The 20,107-nt window shown below is 38.5% G+C and overlaps 1 protein-coding gene across 1 annotated transcript; it reads left to right on the forward strand.

Annotated features, from left to right (window-relative positions):
• The first annotated feature begins 1,375 nt into the window (after nt 1-1,375).
• c4b (complement C4B (Chido/Rodgers blood group)) lies at nt 1,376-15,272 on the forward strand. The gene is made up of 41 exons (XM_084358554.1): nt 1,376-1,460; nt 1,778-1,958; nt 2,050-2,230; nt 2,351-2,421; nt 2,535-2,623; nt 2,705-2,787; nt 2,882-2,969; nt 3,652-3,772; nt 3,902-4,043; nt 4,493-4,605; nt 4,694-4,849; nt 4,925-5,092; nt 5,188-5,379; nt 5,722-5,865; nt 5,967-6,090; nt 6,524-6,595; nt 6,693-6,905; nt 7,023-7,137; nt 7,412-7,482; nt 7,577-7,716; nt 7,822-8,037; nt 8,417-8,468; nt 8,583-8,672; nt 8,757-8,963; nt 9,505-9,583; nt 9,740-9,932; nt 10,059-10,154; nt 10,326-10,488; nt 10,888-11,081; nt 11,192-11,350; nt 11,449-11,508; nt 11,581-11,671; nt 11,757-11,928; nt 12,017-12,107; nt 13,073-13,147; nt 13,235-13,337; nt 13,439-13,528; nt 13,955-14,044; nt 14,175-14,258; nt 14,379-14,511; nt 14,816-15,272. Exons 1-41 carry the CDS (start codon nt 1,393-1,395, stop codon nt 14,955-14,957), a joined length of 5,112 nt encoding a protein of 1,703 aa, XP_084214680.1. The 5' UTR covers nt 1,376-1,392; the 3' UTR covers nt 14,958-15,272.
• The last annotated feature ends 4,835 nt before the right edge of the window (nt 15,273-20,107 follow it).

Below are 20,107 nucleotides of genomic sequence, written 5' to 3' on the forward strand. Positions count from 1 at the left end.
ACCAATTGTTATTATGTGTGTAAGTTATGTGTCTATGTTAGCTTGATTGTAACTTTAAGGAGGCAACATTTTCAGTTCTTTGACGCTTTGATGTTGCAGCAATGTTGCAGTGATGAAACTTTGATATACTTCAAAAATGCTATTCAAAACTGTTTTTTTTTTAATAAGTTGAAAAAGATTGGTACTATTGATTGTGTATTGACAAAAAATAAGCTTAATTTCCTGATACAAACATACTGGACTCCACTATTAGACAAGTTCACAGTAAGCTTGAAATTTAGACAAAATTTCTTTTGGGATCAGTTCCCTTCAGTCTAGAGCACTTTGCTTTACAAAAAAAAAAAATTCATCCATCTGCCTAAATTGACCCAAGAGCTATGAGTATAAAATTAGATAAGTTGTAATTCTGTCTAATTGGTGTATTTAATGTTGAAATGAAATCCTACACTGGAAAGAAAGTTGTGTTTTTGTAGCTCTGTTTATTGCAACACCAAGCTGTTCATGCAGAAACTAATAAAGTTCATGACCTTGTCTCTGTATGTCTTTGTTATCTGCTTTCTAGCTCTGTTTTTTATTTTACAACTGTTCCATTCTTCCAGATCATAGCACAATGTGGCAGCTTATAAAATGTCATTCTGCATAAAATCAGTTCAGCTGTAAATATGGTAAGGACTGTAAAGTTACAAGTTAACTGCACAGAACATTTATCATGTGTTAATGAAGAAGCTTTAATAACTATTAATAAGATATATTAAAAATCTATTTCACTAAACTGAAGGGATTGTTGTGATTAGGAAGTTTGCAGATCTCTATTGTGTAAATCAATCCTGGACTATGTGTTGTAGAGTCAACAGCACTTACTCTAAAGCCCAAACCTGATTTCTTGTAAATCACATGATTTGGGGGAAATCTGGCTGACTGCACCGACCAATGAGGGACTGGTTACACATTGTGAAACTGAACAAACACGTCCCATGCTGCAAGCCAAGAAGTGATATAAAATAGACTTTTATTAAAAGTCAAACATGTTGCAGTCTGAAATGTATGTCAGATCCCTGTGATCTGATCTGTATTCATGTGATTAGATTTTAAAACAAATCTGTTGAGATCTCAGTCTTTTATTTTTTTGTAGAAATGTACACACTAATTAACCAAACAGTATGCCACACATCTGTACACATCAGTACATACATGTTATATCTGACAGTATGATGATTTTCTCAGTTTATGCATGCACCACTCTGATACTTCTTTTAAAGTTGTCTTAGAAGAAGAAAAACAGAGGGAGGGCACTGAGATCCAAGGATTGAGAAATACGGGGGTGGATGACTTATAAAACCTCACATAATCAAAAGCCTGTGTCAGTGCAGGCGAAGACATTCGAGCTGCACAATGAGGTGCCACATCTTTTCCACACTGTTCCTGATCTTGACCGTGGAGTTTTCATCAGGCAGTGAAGGGTAAATACAAAAAAAGCTGCATGAATCTAAATTATGAAATAATGCAATGTAATGCCGACGTTTATTGTGTTTCATGCAAGAGGGTTAAAATATTCTCTCTGTCTTCTCAGAATTGTTATCATTACATATGAAATCATTTACGTATGTTCTCAGCAGAATGTATATTTAATTATTATTGTGTCATTTTGTCATGATGTAACACATAGGACAGAATATGCAGCATTGCAGGTGTTTATCTTTTGGTATATACTAGTTAATAAATGCAAAATATAGCAATGAAGCGTATAGTCAGAGCCATTTTTCACCTATGTGTGCAGATTCTTCATCTCAGCACCCGGAGTGTTTCATGTGGGTGTTAATGAGAAAGTGCTTGTCCAAATGGGAAACTCCTGTCCTGTGACTCTCCACCTGGAGCATGAGATTTCGGGTGTTCTTCTGTCTGCAAAGAAAACTGTGGAGTGTACAGTAGCAGGGGGGATCCAAACAGTTGGGCTGATGGTATGAGAACCGTCCTCACTCATACAAAAGCAAACAGTTTAGACAAGCCTGAGATGTCATTAACCCAAACTGCTCATTTGCATTTTTACAGATAGATAGGGACTTGATGTCAAGATTGCCTCCACGCTCATATGAACGTATTTCCTACCTTAACCTGGTGGCAGAGAGCCCCCGCTTCAGTCCCAGAAAGATAACAAGGGTTCTGGTATCAAAACGCAGGGGCAATATCTTCATTCAGACTCATCAGCCAATCTACAACCCAGCACAGCTAGGTAAGAAGACCATTAATAAATGTGAAGACATGTAAAACAATGTGCCGTAATTCTCCACTCTACAGATATTAACATTGTTTGTTTTCAAAGCCATTTTTATGTTGACTATCTCGCTTCCAGTAATGTACAGGATATTCACCCTCGACCACACATACCGGCCTCAAGAGGGAGTGTTCCAGATATCAGTGTGGGTAAGAGGATCCATTTTTTCTTCAGGAATAAAATGTGACTTTAAAAGATATGCATAATTATTTTTCATGTTTTTTTTATTTTTACGATTCATGCTTTTATCATTTTATGATAGAATGCTGCTGGAAACAGGATAATGAAGTCGCTGAAGACTGCAAAGGGAGGAATACTCCAAGATTCATTCCCCATACCCGATGTCTCTAAGTATGTTAAAACAGATGTGCAATAGACATAGCAGCACAAGCAACTTTGACACAATAACACCTGTGTGTTTTGTTTACAAAGAATGGGCACATGGAAGATTACAGCTCACTATCAAGGTGATGAAGCATATGCTGCTTCCCGAGAGTTCAAAGTCCAAAAGTTTGGTAAGCAAAGTATTTTACTCCTTTTCAAAAAAAATATCAGATTATATTTCTTCCCTCTGAAAACCGTCTTTTTTTTTATCATTACACACTCTAGTTTTACCCAGTTTTGAGGTGAACATCGAAACGAGGCAGAACTTTATTTTGCTAAGCGATGGACAGCTTGACTTCACCATCTCAGCCAAGTAAGTGTTGACTAATTTCCATTTAAACTTACTTTACTGCCAAGTTTTTCAGTTAAAGCGGCATAAATTTGACTTTGGCCATGTGCCAGGAGGACTCAACAACAAGTTGAAATACACAAGGACAAATCATTACCTTGTGAAGCTGCCAATGTTGCCGCCAAGGTTGAGGCTAAAGAGTTAGCTTAGTGTTAGCTTGGAGCCCTTTCGGCTGCGTAACGGTGAACGTTAGCCTACATAGCTTTCAAATCCAAAATTAACTAATTTTTCCGGATGCCTGATGAATGCACGCCCATTTTTCACGGATCTTTTAGCACTGGTGTAAGCTAACAGTTATAGTTTGTCCACCAGCTCCTAAAAAGTATGTGTTTAACTGATGCTTTAACTGTAAGCTGATGCTAATGTTTACTTTGTTTAGGCTAACAGCTAGCTAGATGCTAACATTAAACAACAGGCTTGTCATAAAAACCAAAAATAAGATAAAAATGGATTAAAAGCTTTGTGGAGCTGCAGATTCGGGCAATTGTGTGTCATTAGTGACCCATTTCAAAGTATCCTTATAATTTGATATAATAATATCAAATATGTTGATTAATGCAGTTCTGATGAGAAGGAAAGCTTACCAGTGCACATATTTTGAAATATAGGCTGATGTGTCTTCCTGTCTTGATTTTTCTTTTTCCAGATATTCACATGGTGAGAATGTTAAAGGGGCTTACCACTGCCGATTTGGTGTGCTTGACAAAGGAGCCACTGGCCAAGAAACGAAGCCTGTTTATATCAGGGGACTGGAGTTGACTGGTTCAGTGAGGAAACAGACATTTATCCAAAATTTATAATGCAGCTCATTTCAACTTTGAAATCAGATAATCTGGCAGCATACAAGTGTTAAAGTAGGCAACTTGAAAGTCAACAAGTTATACCATTTCTTGCAGGTCCAGGATGGAACTGCAGCAGCTTCTCTCCAGACAGCTGACCTAAATCTGCAACTCCAAGCCCAGAGGAACCAAACCCTCTCCGACTTCGAGCAAAGTGGATCACAAATCTACCTGGGTGTATTTGTCACCAACATACGAAGTAAAGCACATTCTGTCACACTACATACCACTGTTCACCAACTTCCCAAAAGAGCTAACAATTAAAACACTATTATAGTGTAATGGGAGAATGTACTGCATGCCATCTGTAAAAGATCTGGTGTTTTGTATCCTGCATGTGTTGTGTGCAGTAAATAACATGTTCGGCCAGACAGCTAGTCTCTGTTTACGCAGCAGGGCACTGCAATGACTCTGGATGTTGTGAAATAGAAAATGGTGTGTAATGAGAGATGTGTTGAAACACAGCACTTTGGTGAAGAAGAATTATCAATTTAAATTGAATTACCAGTGATATTTTACATATTTTGCGCAAAAACAATTACTGCCAAACTATTGAATGTAACCCTGATGAAATAGGAATATGCTAGTAACACTGTAACGCTTTGATATGGGGGAATAATATTATGATTTTTTCTCCTTCATTTTTAGGTGGTGAAATGCAAGAGGCAGAAGTTTACCTTCCTATCTTCTCCCACAAACACACCATAGATCTCTCTCGAACTCGCTCCCATTTCCTTCCTGGTTATCCACTAGATGTGGTGGTAAGCATGAAACGGACAAACGGATGCACAGCTATGCACATGAAGGAGATGATTTTGTTTTTTAAACATTTATTTTTTGTTATTGTAGGCGCTTGTGCGTCACCCAGATGGCTCCCCAGCAGCTGGTGTGCTGGTAAAGATAAGTGTATTATCTGCAGGGGGATCTTGGCAAGGCACCACTGACCAGGAGGGGGCAGTGTCCACCGTGTTTAACGTTCCCACTGCGGCTCAGATTACTGTTGAGGTTTGTATTCAAGTTGATAAACCACTGCATTTACCTTTTAGTTGAGTTTAACTGTTAACACTCTGACTTCATTAGGTGTCGGCAGGTGACCTTGTACACAGGAAAGTACTTCAACGTGCATCATCTCCAAGTGGCAGCTACCTTTACCTGAGTTTTACCAACAAGATCTACTCTGTGGGCGACATACTAACTGTAGATTACAACACCGTCAGTAACCAGAAAACTGGGTATATATACTACATGGTGAGGCATTACTAAATGATTGCAACTTGGTTTGATTTGATAAAGAAACACTGTTTTTTTTTTATACTGTATCTAACGGTTTTAAATTGTTGTAGGTCTTAAGCCGTGGGGTCCTAATAACTACAGGTTCTCACAGCCTTGGTACCTCAGTCAGAGACAACCTGCGGATAACATCTGATATGGTGCCATCCTTCCGTCTGATTGGCTACTACTATGACCAGGGCGGTAACATCATTGCTGACTCGGTGTGGGTCGATGTCAGGGATGAATGTGAGATAAACGTCAAGGTGAGTAAACAGAAGTGATAAGAGGGCAGCCTTAGCAGAGGGAGGCAGATAACAAACAGAGCTCTGTTTCTGTGTTTGAATAAGTTAATTCTGTACAAGCAGGACAATTCTTGTGTTATTTTGCAAAATAATGTTTAGACTTGAAGTAACTCAGTCACAGTGGTGGTCAATGTAATTAGGTTGCATGCCAATTATTATTTTCAGCACAAATTATATCAGGTCAGTTTCCACTACTGTGTTGACGTGGATATTTAGATGTTTTGTTTTGTTTTAATGTACTGATTGACTTAAACTTGACCATGAGATTTAAAATGATCTGTAATATCTTTAACTTTAATTTAGGTACAACAAAAAGGATCGTCGGCACCTAGAAAAAAGTCTGTGCTACATTTTGATTTACATGGTCAGAAAGCCAGAGTGGCTCTGCTGGCTGTGGATAAGGCCATCTACGCTCTCCATGCTGATAATAAACTTACCGCCAAACAGGTAACATACTGACACATACTGTCTCTTACAACTCACGGATGTTATTTAATACAACACATGTATTAAAACAGTAAATCCAATTTATTGTTCCCACTTTTCAGGTGTTTTCCTCTATGCAGTCATATGACCTTGGTTGCTCATACAGTGGAGGATCCGACCCCGCATCTGTATTAACAAATGCCGGCCTGTCTTTTGTAACTCAGTCCAAGTCCGACTGGAAAAAGAGTATGACAAAAACACATTTTTTCTCTAATTAAATTCTTGATCATTCATCTAGTTTAGATTGTTATACTGGCAGGCTGGAAAAAGTGCCATCAACATTTAAAATGACCAGTATTTTGTTTTGTTCTTATTTTTATTTTGTCGGTTCAAACAGTGAATGAATGATGTGTCAATGTATGTAATTAGATAGCGATATTGTAGCGATGTTGACAAAACATATAATGCCAACATTTCTGGTGACTGGGCTGGAGAACAGATTACATTTGAAGATAGTGTTAGGTCAGTCCAGGAGAATATGGCAGAGATGAGAATTTAGCTGCAATGACGAGCTAATGCAGAAATAACCTTTTTAGCAAATGGTTATCATAATACCAGCAACAATCTAAGCTATCCACATGCTCAACCCATGCTAAATACAGTATGACTACTTTTCCAGGTCTTGGCTGTGACTCACAATCTACACGACAGAGACGCTCTGTAGACCTTCAACAGGAGATGATGACTTTAAGTAAGACAACATTCAGGCATTACAACTCTGGCTGGAGATAATGTAAATCACTTGTGTTTAATATGCTTTTTCTGTTTCTTTATAATGCTACTTTCAGAATCGAACTTCTCCGACGAAAAGTTGCAAGAATGTTGTGCACACGGGTTTTCTCTCATCCCCATGACACGAACTTGTGAGGAGAGAGTGCGCAGAGTCTCTCAGGTGGAACCAAATCCTCTCTGTGCAGATGTCTTTTTAAAATGCTGCCTCGAAGGAGAGCGCCTGAGACAGGAAAAGATGCAAGAAGATGCCCAGAAAGGACTTGCAAGGAGTGAGATGAAAGTGTCCTGTGGACATAAAATCCTTCACACATTCACTTAAATATCATTAAGTAATTTTTGCCTTATCACAAAGTTTAATTACAAAACTTTCGTTTTATCTTTTTTAGCTGCAAGCGCAGCTGACATTGAACAGTTCTTCATGGATACAGCTGCTCAGTACATTCGACGGTTTTTCCCCCCAAGCTTTGCCTTCACAGAATTTGAAGTAAATGGTGAAAAAAAGTAAGAGATGGACAAAAACTTCATAGACTGCTTTTATTTTATTTTCCAGTGAAAAATAGTGGCTAGTCACTGCCTTTAAAATCTTTGATACCCCATAGTGTTGTTTGTATCTTTTGCATTTGTTACTGATACTGTCACTGTGAGAATTTCTGCTATTTCTACTGTTGAGTGTAAGTGTATAAATAAATTATTTCACGTCTACAGTATAAGCTATAAGTAGACAAAGCATTTGTCAGATGTATTTTGCAATGATTTATTCTTTTAAACTTCCTAGTTTTGATTTGACTCTACCTGATTCCATCACCACGTGGGAGATTCAGGTCGTCACTTTATCTCCAGCCACTGGTAATAACAACTTCCCGCTTCACAAATGCATCTCATGAGTTTGACAGAAGAGATTCTCATCAATGAATATTCACTTAATCTATGTTTCATTCAGGTTTCTGTGTAGTAGAGCCGTCTGAGATCAGAGCATTTCAGAATGTATTTGTGTCCCTGACGCTGCCGTACTCAGTGAGGAAATACGAGCAACTATCCATTTCACCTGTTATATACAACTACGGCGATGAAGAACTGAAGGTACGATATGACCTAATGTTGACATAAAACAACAACCACCTACTGTACAAGTTTAAATTCAATACTTAATGTTATCTTTCTGTGTGGAATCCTGTATTTTTATAGGTGGCGGTTCATATGGAACAAACTGATGGACTTTGCTCCCCTGGCTCAGCCACGATTACATCTTTTGTTAACATTACAGTTGGACCACAGTCTTCCCAGTTTGTCTCCTTCTCTGCTGTCCCCATGAAGATCGGCTCAATACCCATCAAAATACGTCTTTATGATATGGAGAGCGAATTCGGATTAGATGCAGTTGAGAAGCCTTTGAACGTGTTGGTGAGTGAAAAGGATATTATCTCTGTAAGAAAACTTAATAATAGAGGCTTTCTGATGAAATAAATATGGCAACATACAATATATGACACGTACAAATATGGATCTTAGAGATGACTCGCCTTCGTTGATCCTCCATATGTGACATACAGGCACTTCCTCTTAACTCCTGACACTTTAATTTCAATATTTTTACTCAGAGACAAGCTGGTGACAGCTATTTGTGTTTGCAGTTAGTTGAGTACGCATTCAAAAAGTAACTTATGTCCTTACTTGTGTACTACTAATGTTTACTTAAATCAACATGCTTCTTCCACTTGCATATTTCCACGTGTAAGGCAAAGGACACACAATAAATTGGCACTATTTTCTCATGTTGTAGACAGAAGGACTTGAAAAGACAACAGAGGAAACCCAGGTGATTAAATTAGATGGTGAGTTGTTTCAGTATTTCCTAATGGTTCTTGCCTGACAATTACTATTCTTATTCGTCAGTACATTTTAAATCCACTTTGCTTTAATAAGTTTACTTACCTCTATCTTGATAGGGAGGAGCAGTAAGTCTTTCACTATTGATGGATCTTTACCAGATGACACAGTCCCAGGCTCCGGCTCCAATATTTTCGTTTCAGCAGAAGGTATGTGCTGTTAGACGCAGACATACGTTTCACAGACAATGGTAAATGACACTGTCTTACCCTTTTAGTGTTCTCACCTGACAGGGGACGGATTTAGCCCTTCACGTGCAAAGAACCTTCTTTCTCCTGAGAAGATCGTGCGCCTGATCAGTTTGCCTACAGGATGTGTAGAACAGACAATGACATCACTGGCCCCTACAGCTTCAGCCGTCCGTTACCTTGACCTGAGTGAGCAGTGGTTCGACCTGCCTGCTGGTGCCAGAGATGCGGCTCTTCATAATGTTGAGCATGGTAGGAACACATCGAGCAGTCAATTGCATGTCTAATGAACCCTTTTCTTGCGTGACTAAGCACACAAATTTAGAATAAAAAAGAGCCGCACTTAAATCCCGAGAAAATTTCTGATCTTAGAAACACTAAATTCTAATAAGCTGCAAATGAGAAATTTTAAAACAGCTGTAAAAAGGAATAAATACAGATAAAGCTCCAACAAGGACATTTGAAGAATAGATCAAAGATGCCTGTCAATATTTGTTTGCTGACCAATCGCACAAAATGGTGGATGAGTTAATCTGCTGTGCTAGACAAGATCAAATGAAATGAAACCAAAGAATGGATGATTTGTTCTAGCAAAGCTTTGCAATGTTTCCTAACAGGAAGTAACAGTTGAGAAACATTGCAATGAATAACTTACCACATGTTTTAAATGGGGGAAAATTCAACTGGGAATCAAAAGTGTGTTGTGTGGTGTCACGAATGTTGCACCCTCTACAGGTCACAAACAAGTCTATAGACATTTTGTTTTAAACAAAGTAAATACTTTCTTTTCCAGGTGCTATGAGGATTTTAACATTCAAGATAAAACGCAATGGATCTTATCCACCATATGCTTCAGTGACACCCAGTAATTGGTGAGTTTTTGTTTTGTGTTGCCTTACTGATTTTTCATGTGAGGTAGGTACTTCCAATATATCGCAAACTAAATCATCTTTCCTTATTTCCAGCACCTCAAATTGTAAATAATTTTTTTCCACCCACTCTCTAATTCGTCTTTGTCTTATCTTTAGGTTGACTGCCCTCGTAGTGAAAGTGCTGTCAATGGTAGCGGAGCGTCAGGCAGTGGCTTTTGGACAGCAGGGCAGGAAGGCTATGGTTGTGCCTGAAGAAGAGATCAGGCACTCTGTCGATTACTTGCTTTCAGTGCAGGAGCATGATGGGACATACAGAGAAACACAACGAATGTTACACAGAGGAGTTCTGGTAACCTTTACTGCCATCATGTCAAAACATCCCTATATTTACTGTATATAAGAACACTATCAGTTGTGGTAGAGAACTCAAAAGCAGTGATTTGAATGTAATAATGTCTCTGTGTCTTTATTATAGAAAGACATAGACCAAACAGCATCCATGGCAGCTTTCGTAGCTCTTGCACTTCACCGCTCCCGTCAATTCTTGCAAACCCAAGAGAGAAGCAAAGTGGTGAGATAATATAAAACATTTTGAGTGGATTGTCATGAAACATTTTACAAACCTACATGTTGCCCAGGGGATGGGTTTTATAAGATCAATCAATGCATACAGTAATTTGCAAAGAAGATGAAGCACTAAAAGGGAAATAACTGCCATCGTACTACTTTTTTTTTTCACCAGGAAGAAAGCATTGCATTAACAACAACATACCTCCTGTCGAACCTTGAGCAACTTCAGCATCCTTATGCTGTGGCCCTTACAGCCTATTGCCTGTCAGTTTGCCTGCCAAAGGGAACAGATCATTCATCAACCTGGAGGCGGCTTCAAGCACTGGCTGCTGAAGGTATGTCCAATCAAAGCAAATAAGTGTGGGCAATATTAGTAAAATAAGTGATTTCATTTTTTTGTATCCATTTATATAACGAAAGTGTCAGTTGAGCATGACAAACTGAGTATCTGATCATGGATAAAATTATGCGACAGAAACGGGTCTTTAGCAAATCCTGTGAAATAACACAGCAAGGGGGTGAATTACAGTGTAGCAAAAATCATATAAAAATCAAATATTGACATGAGGCAGTCCTTCTAGCTTTTTACATATATATTAAAGTTATATCACGATGTGAGTGTGTGGGAGAATGTTTGGTTGTAATTTAGAGTTCAATAAAAGCTTGTATCACAGTATGCTATTGTCTGAAATTGAACTATTTCTTTTACTTTTTGTCTATTTCTTAATTATCAGGGAAGAACGGCTGTTATCTGTGGACAACTAATCCTAACCCACAGAATATAAAGGTCTCTGATGCCATCACTCTTGAGACCACATCCTATGCCCTCCTCGCTGCAGTGGAACTGGGGCATACCGACTGGGCTGACAAAACAGCCTGCTGGATAACCACCCAGGAAAACTATTTTGGAGGCTACCGATCATCCCATGTGAGTGAGATGCTGATTTGAGAATGGTTTGAACTTGACGAATCCCTGTTTTTAGCCATAGCAGTGCACCAATGTTAAACATGTTGTTAATGTTATATTACCATGCCCAGGATACCATTTTGGCATTGGAAGCCCTTGCAGAGTATGAGATTAAGAGGTCCACCAGCTCAGAAGCAAATCTAATAGCAGAGTTTACAGTCCCGGGAAAGAGAGACCTTGTAAAGCTCGCCCTGGAAACAAAGAAGGAAAGAGTGGAAACAGACCTTAAGGTACAATTTGAGTATTATCAGCATTGCACTTAAATGCACACATAAATATTTAACCTCAGTCTTAGATTACTTATTTTTCCTTTCTTATTTTGTCCCAGAGACTTGCAGGGAACAACATTCTTGTGCATTTGACTGGAAAAGGAGATATCAAGCTAAAAGTAAGTTTGATCAATGTCTGTATATGCTGAGAGAAAGTCACAATTTACTGTAAATCATCATCTGTTTGGCAGGTTTTAAAATCTTACCAACTACTGGAACCCAAGGACGCTTGTAACCAAGTGTCTATCAGCGTTACATTGGAGGGGAAGGTGAAGTACACTGGTGAGCTTTTGTCACTGATAACACATCACAACCACATGTATCGCTCGTAAAAGCTACACAGTTACAATAACCTCTGTCTCCCTAGCTAAGGTCGTTGAAAATTATGAGTACTATGATGACTATAGTACCAACCAGGAACCTGAGGCACGAGTGCCACGATCAACGATTGAATGGTTGGATGCTCGCACCCGTAACAGGAGGGATGTTGATTACAACTTAGATTCAGAAGAGGCTGTTACCTACAACGTCTGTGTCAGGTTAGTTTATAAGATATGACATATGCTCATGAGACATTGAAACAGTGTCTTTCTCTGTCTCTATTTTTAATTCTTTCCTTGTGTGTAGTCATAGCCTAAACAGAAATCTCACGGGAATGGCAATTGCTGACATCACACTTCTGAGTGGATTTAATGCTGTAACTCAACACCTGGACATAGTAAGATGCTCTCTCTTCCTCATCTTTCTCATTGTCATCCTCTGCACAAAGTGGGAGGGTGCATCGTGTCATGTCTCAAGAATTAGAGAGTCCAAAGTACAAGCCTTTGTACATGAAAACATGAGGTGAAAAGTTTACTAGGACTTGTTACCTGTAGACAACAGACTCCAGGAAGTTACTGGTCCTGACCAAGAAATTGTCCAACACATAACCCCCTGGAAAATGGCAGTCTGTTGTGTTTACAATTAATTTTTTGTTCAGATTAAACAAGACATTATTATTACTAATATTATTATACAAGACATGTGTTAAGTAATGGCACATTATCTTTAATCCTCACCTTTGAAGGTGATAAAAGGCGTATAGCAGATTTAGTTACCTATTGACGGAGCCAGGCTAGCTGATTCTTCCTGTTTCCAGTGTTTATTCTAAGATAAGTTAGCCTTCTTATTCAGACTATAGACATGAGAGTGATATCAATCTTCTCATCCAACTCTTGGCAAGAAAGGAAATAGACGTCCCATAGCATCTAAATTTTCCTCTAAAGATGAGTTTTGAGAAATGGCCACATGTGTTTATCCCAACTGCAACAATGAAATATTCTAAATCCACTATTGTTCTGATTTCTTGTTCTCTATAGCAACAATGACAGAAGCTCCTGGGTGTTGTAATATTTGGAGTCATCACCATACAAGGATCGTAAAATAGATCTAGATCATAACATTATCCCTCGAGAATCACATGTTTCTATTTTAACTAGCATTGAGGAAACCATGAAAAGATATAATTTGACATGAAAATACAGAATGGACAAAAACATACCCAGACCCAGTGCCCCCTCCCACATTTCATCTCTGCTCCATTATACCAAAACTCTGACAAAGCAATGAATTTGAGGAATGGTCTTAAGAACTGTCTTTTCTTCTGCTATAGTATCAAAAATCTCAATTCTTGTCTCCTTGTAGCTAAAAGCAGAGCCTGAACGATACATTTCCCATTATGAGGCGTCCTATGGAAGAGTGGTGTTGTACTTCAATGAGGTCAGGTGGAAATGAACTTACATACACCAAAATTTCAAAATTTCAAGTGTCCATGTCAATACTAAAAGATTTATTCTCTCCCTCTAGCTCATTGACACAGAGGAATGCGTTACTTTTGATGCCATACAGAGCGTACCAATAGGCCTCCTACAGCCTGCTACAGCTGTGTTCTATGATTATTATGAACCAAGTAAACTTTTTATTAGATATTTTTTGCATTTTTTTCCCAGATGGAGTGTACATTTGTTTCATTAACCAGGAATTTATCAATTATTTGTGCTTTCTCGGTAGGCGTTAAGTGCACTGTGTTCTACTCTGCCCCCCAAAGAAGCAAGATGATCTCCAAACTGTGTTCAGAGGATGTGTGCCAATGTGCAGAAAGTAGGCCATTACTCTTAAGACCTATACTGATAACCAACCGAAATAAGGCTGAATCCAAATGTCCAAACTTCATGCTCCTGCAGACATCTTTGTGTGTGTTTTTCCAGGAAGTCTGTGTGTGCTGATTGCTGTCGCAACCCACAATTCATCCAGTTCTAGGGTCTTTAAGCAGACTTTCTGCAGACTTCCAGAAAGTCCACTTGCAGTTGCAGACTTCACTGGACTTCATTGATTTACTTACTCACAATCCATTGCAATATGTATGTGACACTTGTTTTTCCAATTGATGCCAAAAAAACAAAAAGATCTTATGAGTCAATCAGTCTTCAGTCCAGAGGGTGGACATGTGGATTCGGCCTAATTATGCTTTAGCCTTCAGGTTTGTGTTTTATAAATAAAATTGCATTATTTTAATGTTTTCTTTAGGACCCTGTCATAAAATACAAAATACTTTCGAATTATCTCAAAGAGATCACCGCCTACAACATGCTTGCTTCTCTCCTACAGTAGATTACGGTCAGTATTGCACATAAGACATTAAGGTGTAAAGTTTCTAATATTCACCTAAATACAAAGAATCCATTTGTTCATATTCTCATGCTATACCAAATTGAATTGTTGATAAATGGCTCTTGTTTTATTTCAGCATACATTGTTGAAGTCGCTGATGTCTCTACCAAGAGTAACTTTGAGCTGTACAAAATGAATGTAAAAGAGGTCCTCAAATCCGGTAAGTTAACTGTTACCACAAGCAGGTGCTGTAACAACAACCTTTAAATTGTTGTGTACCATTATGTTTGCGCTTTGAAGGCTTTTCTTATATACTATTGACAATCCTCTTGTCTACCAGGTGGAGACATCAGTGTGAGCGAGAATTCTGTTCGAGTGTTTGCCAAGAGGCTTCACTGTAAAGGACAGTTGAACTTGGGAGTACAGTACCTTGTCATGGGCAAAGATGGCTCCACAACCGATTCAAATGGAATGTAAGTATAGTTATAATACTAATGGAAGCAAGTAACAGAGGAGGCTATAGAGCAAAAACTTTCCATTAACTTCAGGACTGTTTTGTCAGTATTTAGCTTGAGAGAAGAATGGAGTAAGTTAAGTAGAACAGACAGTTTTGAAACATTATTATGCTTAAACATAATGTATAATAGAATATCATCTGCCTAACTAGGAGATACCTTTTGAAATTGGTTATTATTTGCCCAAGCAAGTGCAAAGCGATCACATAGAGTATAAAAATGACACTGAGGGAATCTCATTCTGTTCACTCTCCCTCTTTAGGATGCAGTATCTGTTGGAATCAAACACTTGGGTTGAAAGAAAGCCTTTGGAAGAACAATGTAAAAGATCTACACGTAGAGCTGCCTGCAGAAGTTTTACGAAGTTTACAGATGAGTACAAGGTTGATGGCTGCAAACAGTGAAACAGACTGCTGGACAAATCTATTTCATCAAACCTTTCCATCTTTAATTTTAAGTGTAGCTCATTTATTGTCATCTTACAGTGTAAAAACCTCTTTTTGTTTTTGCTGTTTATAAGCAGAGTCATGAAAGCGTAGCATAAGAGACATTATTATTTGTTGGTCAGAAGGTGGGTGACTGACTCCACCATGGTATCATTTGAAATGTTACTACTTACAATGTACCCATTAATCATTTTTATGTCTGATACAGCTATCAGTGTATAACTAAAAAACACCTTAGCTATCAGTGTATGAATAAAAAACAACTTAAATTTTGTTGGTATGTGTATATATTTGTTTAGTGCACTGACCACATGCATACATTTTGAGATAATTACTGTATTACCTCTGCCAAGAAGGTTATGTTTCCACCTGTGTGGATTGTTGGTTGGTTGGTTGGTTGGTTGGTTGGTTGGATGGTTGGTTGGTTGGTTGGTAGGTTAGTTGGTTAGTTAGTTGGTTGGTTGGTTGACAATTGGTTTGTTGGTTGATAATTGGTTGGTTGGTGGATAATTGGTTGATGGTTGAATATTTGATAATTGGTTGGTTAGTTGGTTGACGGTTGGTTGGTTGGTTAGTTGGTTGATAATTGGTTGGTTGGTTGATAGTTGGTTGATAATTGGTTGGTTGACTGATGGTTGAGTACAAGTCGATGCGAATCCTAATGAAAATCTTGATCTAACAGATTTAAATATATTTTATTTGATATTGAATTAGACTTGATTGAATTTAAGGGGACTGTTGGGCCTTGCCCGAGGTATGCGCTCTACTGAGTGCCATTCTAGTTTAAGATGAAACTCATCATAGCAACAGAGCAAGTGTGAGTGCATCCACAAACAAACATTTGCTCTTTCATGTTTGTCCAAATAGTGTGATTCACTTTGGTGTACTGGTTTGATTTAGCTTTCCTGTTGAATATATTTATTTTTTGTCTGTTTTTTTTCTTTTACTGGCAGTAAAGGATTTGAGAGGGGTCTCTGTACTCAACCCCCCTCAAAGTTACCCCCTCCTTACTTAACATCTGCAAGGTGAGGGTTCGCACAGTGCGTACACATAAAGTCTGTGCATGAGACTGGCTCACTTGCCCCTGGTGGAGTTACACAGTGACAGGATTCGGATCAATCATCACCTCAAAAAGATGCTAGCTCTTTATTAGCGTGAGAGAGCTAATAGTCCTCTTCTCAAATGTGCTCCACTTAGATCCATGCTGCAGAAGATACTCAGTGTAATTATATAATTCAAGAATGTGTTGAGTTGTAAGTGATGCAGAGAGAGTTAATGGGAGAAAACGAGGGGCAGTGGGAGGGAGCAGTGCAGCAGGAGTAGGAGGCGGGGGGGGGCATGGGTGGAGAGGCGAGGAACAAGCAAGGGCTTATGTGCTTATATTATTCTAATCTCTGAGGCCAGGTCCAATATAAGCAACATGGGAGTACTGACCATCACTTCAATCACAGCAGGATCAATGCCTTCTCTGTTTCAGCCTTTGCCATTAGACATTTCATTAAATCTGAATCAATAAAAGGTAAATAAATACGCAGACTTCAGCATCACACATTTTCATCTTGGGATTACTTGAGTGCACCGTCAGCAGCCAACAGCAACAGCACATTTGAAAAAGTGGTCTTCTTTTTACTGAAGCCATCTCGATGTAATCAATGGCTTGTCATGACCAAGCAGTGTCGACTTACAGTATGATTTCAATCAATCAGGAGTCACAGAATGAGAATTAGTTATTGCTCAGGCTGTGCAACACAATAAAATGCAAATATTCTCTTTACAAAGACAGATTGACAGTGGCGAGTGAATGATAGATCTATATTTTCTTACAGATCTGCGGATTGCCACAAGAGATTTACTGTAAATATTCCACAAGTACACGCTCACCTCCTCAGCATCAACTGTGAAAGCGGCTGGGGAATTGTGAAATGTGCTTGTACGACCAGGTGTATTTTGTTAGGTGTGCAGTAGCCCTAGTTGCTGAAGGTGTGTCTCTCAAGCCATTTTTCCAAAGGCCAACACAAGGTCAGCGGTTTGAGGGTGGTCTAAGGTGCAGAAAGGAGTGTAATGAAGGCGGAGCTGTTCTTGGAGGCCGCCAGCAGATGGAGGCACTGATGGACTGGGACCACCCACCCAGGAGTCCACGCTACAGTGACAATTACTCTTTGTTTTTCATGTCAATATCAAGGCCTGTTTTAAGGTTAGGCCACTCTTACAAAAGACATTTTGACATGTCACAGTAGGAAAATAACAGATGTAAATAATGTGATTGATTGCTTCATGGAGTTAGGTTTCTGAAAGCATTGAGCACTCAGAGAACAAAGTGACACAAAACAGAGTTTAGTTCAGCAATGGTCCCAAGTGTAATCATGCACATAAATGGGTACAATAAGGAACAAAAACTTACACAAAGCTTGATAAGGAGGAAGCACATGGAAACAAGGAGGTAGTTATAAAATGTTGGTTACAAAACAAATGGGATGAGCAGACAATGGAAACAGCCTCAAAATGAGTCAAGGTCAGATAAAACTGCTATGTTCAGGGTACAGGGTGATACCAGAATGGAACTAGAGGAGAAAAACATTTCACAACAATAAATTGATTTCAAGGTCCTATTATGTTTGCTGGCTCATTGTCAGACCATCATAGCTTCCAGGAACACTCGAAATGAAGAACGAGGGCATCGTTCGCCATCGCCGGGGTTGAGACCAAGTAGAGACCAAGACCAAGGTAGGACAAAGCTGAGTCAAGATCAATGACGTGCGAGTCCCTCACTGCGGGACACACTTTCAATAAAATGGGGAACATACAAACCATTGGCACTCCTAAAATGTATATGAAGGATCCACATTCATTTGAAAACACCCACAGAAGACAAATGAAGATTCCTCTTCATTCACCTGTTTTATTGTTATATACGTATGTATGTGTAACATGAGTAATGTCTGGGTAAAATAATCAGGATTGCAGAGGTGAGACGAAGACCTTCGAAAAGTGGTCTTAAGACTGGTCTTGAGGCCGAGGTCTTGGTGTTGACAGATGTACATCACTTTATGCTTCCAGTATGTCTCTCTCTGCCATCTTTGTCCTCCAGTTGTGTCCACAAACTGATTAATCCACCTCTGACCCAGCTTTGACATAAATCCAGGTATAAATCAGACATAATGAGAGAGAATGTACACAACCCCTCTCACCGTTCACCTGTAAAGCAAGCAGCTTCTTTGCTGTTCAGTCTCAGACTGGCTCAGTGCAGCATTAGCTGTTCATCTAACATTTCTACAGACCGAAAAAAGAAAAGAAAAACAGAAAAACTACAATATTTACCTATTTATTGTGTAATACATTGCAACACAGCTGGTATGTACTGTATACTGGCTGTTTTTCAGTATCAGAACATGTTGTACTTGCCAAGAAAAACATGTTAGCTAAATGCATTTGCAACTAAAATATCTTCAGGTATATGTATGTTTTTACTGTGTGGGCTCTTACATACACATACAGTAACATAAATAGAATGAATGTATGTAACTGTAATAGAATATGAGGGAGCTGTTTCTTCAGCATTGGTCAGTTTTTCACAACTGTCATGCAAAATGGTTTTACGTGCTTTAGTAACTACATTAATTAGCTATTTATTGGATGTTACATTTAAACAGTTTCTCCTCATCTGTTGTTGTGGTGTGCGTTGAGAATTTCTTAGAACCGCATTCAAGATTAACATAAATATATATTAACTACGGCTTTTAGGCCTATTGGGTGAATAAACTGAAATCTAGGTCTGCAACTAATGATATTTTCATCACAAATTATCTGCCAAATATTTTCAGGATTACTAACTTAATCCTGTAATGTAAATATGAAAAAAACCCACTGTGAAATATACTTATACAATTTCCCAGAGACCAAAGTGACATCTGCAAATTGCTTCTTTTGTCCAACCAACAGTCCAAAACCCAAAGACTCTTCATTTACCATCATAAATGTCAAAGAAAAGCAGCAAATCCTGGCATTTCATAAACTGGAACCAGCAAATGTTTGACATTTTTGCTTGAAAAATGACTGAAACTGACTGAAAGATTATTAAAATGGTTGGTGATTAATTTTCCTTTGAACAACTGATCGAATAATTGACTGATTGTTGCAGCTGTACTGAAATCACAGCTTGTTGCAGTTCACAGGAACAGCTCATACTCACTCATACAATTTCTAAATCAACAAAAAAGTTTTCATAAAATAACCCACTCTTAACTAATGTCAGTGTTTCTTACATTATCTTTACATAAACAAAGCTCCAATGATTTGAAATTTTGCTTTTGCTCTCATGTAAAATTAGGAAAATGTCACTTACGCCCTGTTTGCTCTCGACTCTTGATATACTTGTCTTCATGTGGTTTACAAAAGGTGGGATGGTGGGTGGTCATTTGGTCAGAGATTCAGAGCCTTCACAGAGCATTCCTTAAATCTGGTGGATATTTGGTCACTTACATAACTCCCACGTAGTTACATCTCATTACTTCCAACAAACAGCCAATTCATATAGCGAGAGGTTCCTGTCCCCCAGAGTCAGCACTGAATACCTGCAGTGTTATGCTATGTATTCCAGCTGAATCATGATTCTCAGACCGGGGCTTTATTCAATCAGAGCTGTGTCTAGGTGTTTGCAAAGTCTGGTATAAGTCCAGTTACATACAGCAGACGCTGAAATTACTGCCGTCAGTCATGCAAAGCTGAATCATGCAGCCTATATTTGTGTTACTGTACATGAAGAACACAAAAAAATGCCAAATGCATGTACTGTTTTATACAGTTTCAAAGCAAAACTGCTATTTCACTGTCATATTAGATTGCACACAAAAAGTCAATATATCTTTCATGTGTTAACCAAAAATTACTGACTTAATGAATTGACCATGGATATGTTGAGTTGTTAAACCAACCAGCAAAATGTATAGAAAGATATTTTTTTTTAGAAACATTACAAAACATGAATAAAACAGAAAAGAAACGAAGATCATATATGATACACACATCTGTGTAAAAATGCCACTCTTTTTGTAAGTCCAATACAAATATTTTCCATAGTGGTTGAGAGAGTGGGACCACTAGGCGGGGAG

This window comes from Pagrus pagrus, assembly GCF_965226575.1.
Source record: "Pagrus pagrus genome assembly, chromosome: 7".
Classification (NCBI taxonomy): domain Eukaryota; kingdom Metazoa; phylum Chordata; class Actinopteri; order Spariformes; family Sparidae; genus Pagrus; species Pagrus pagrus.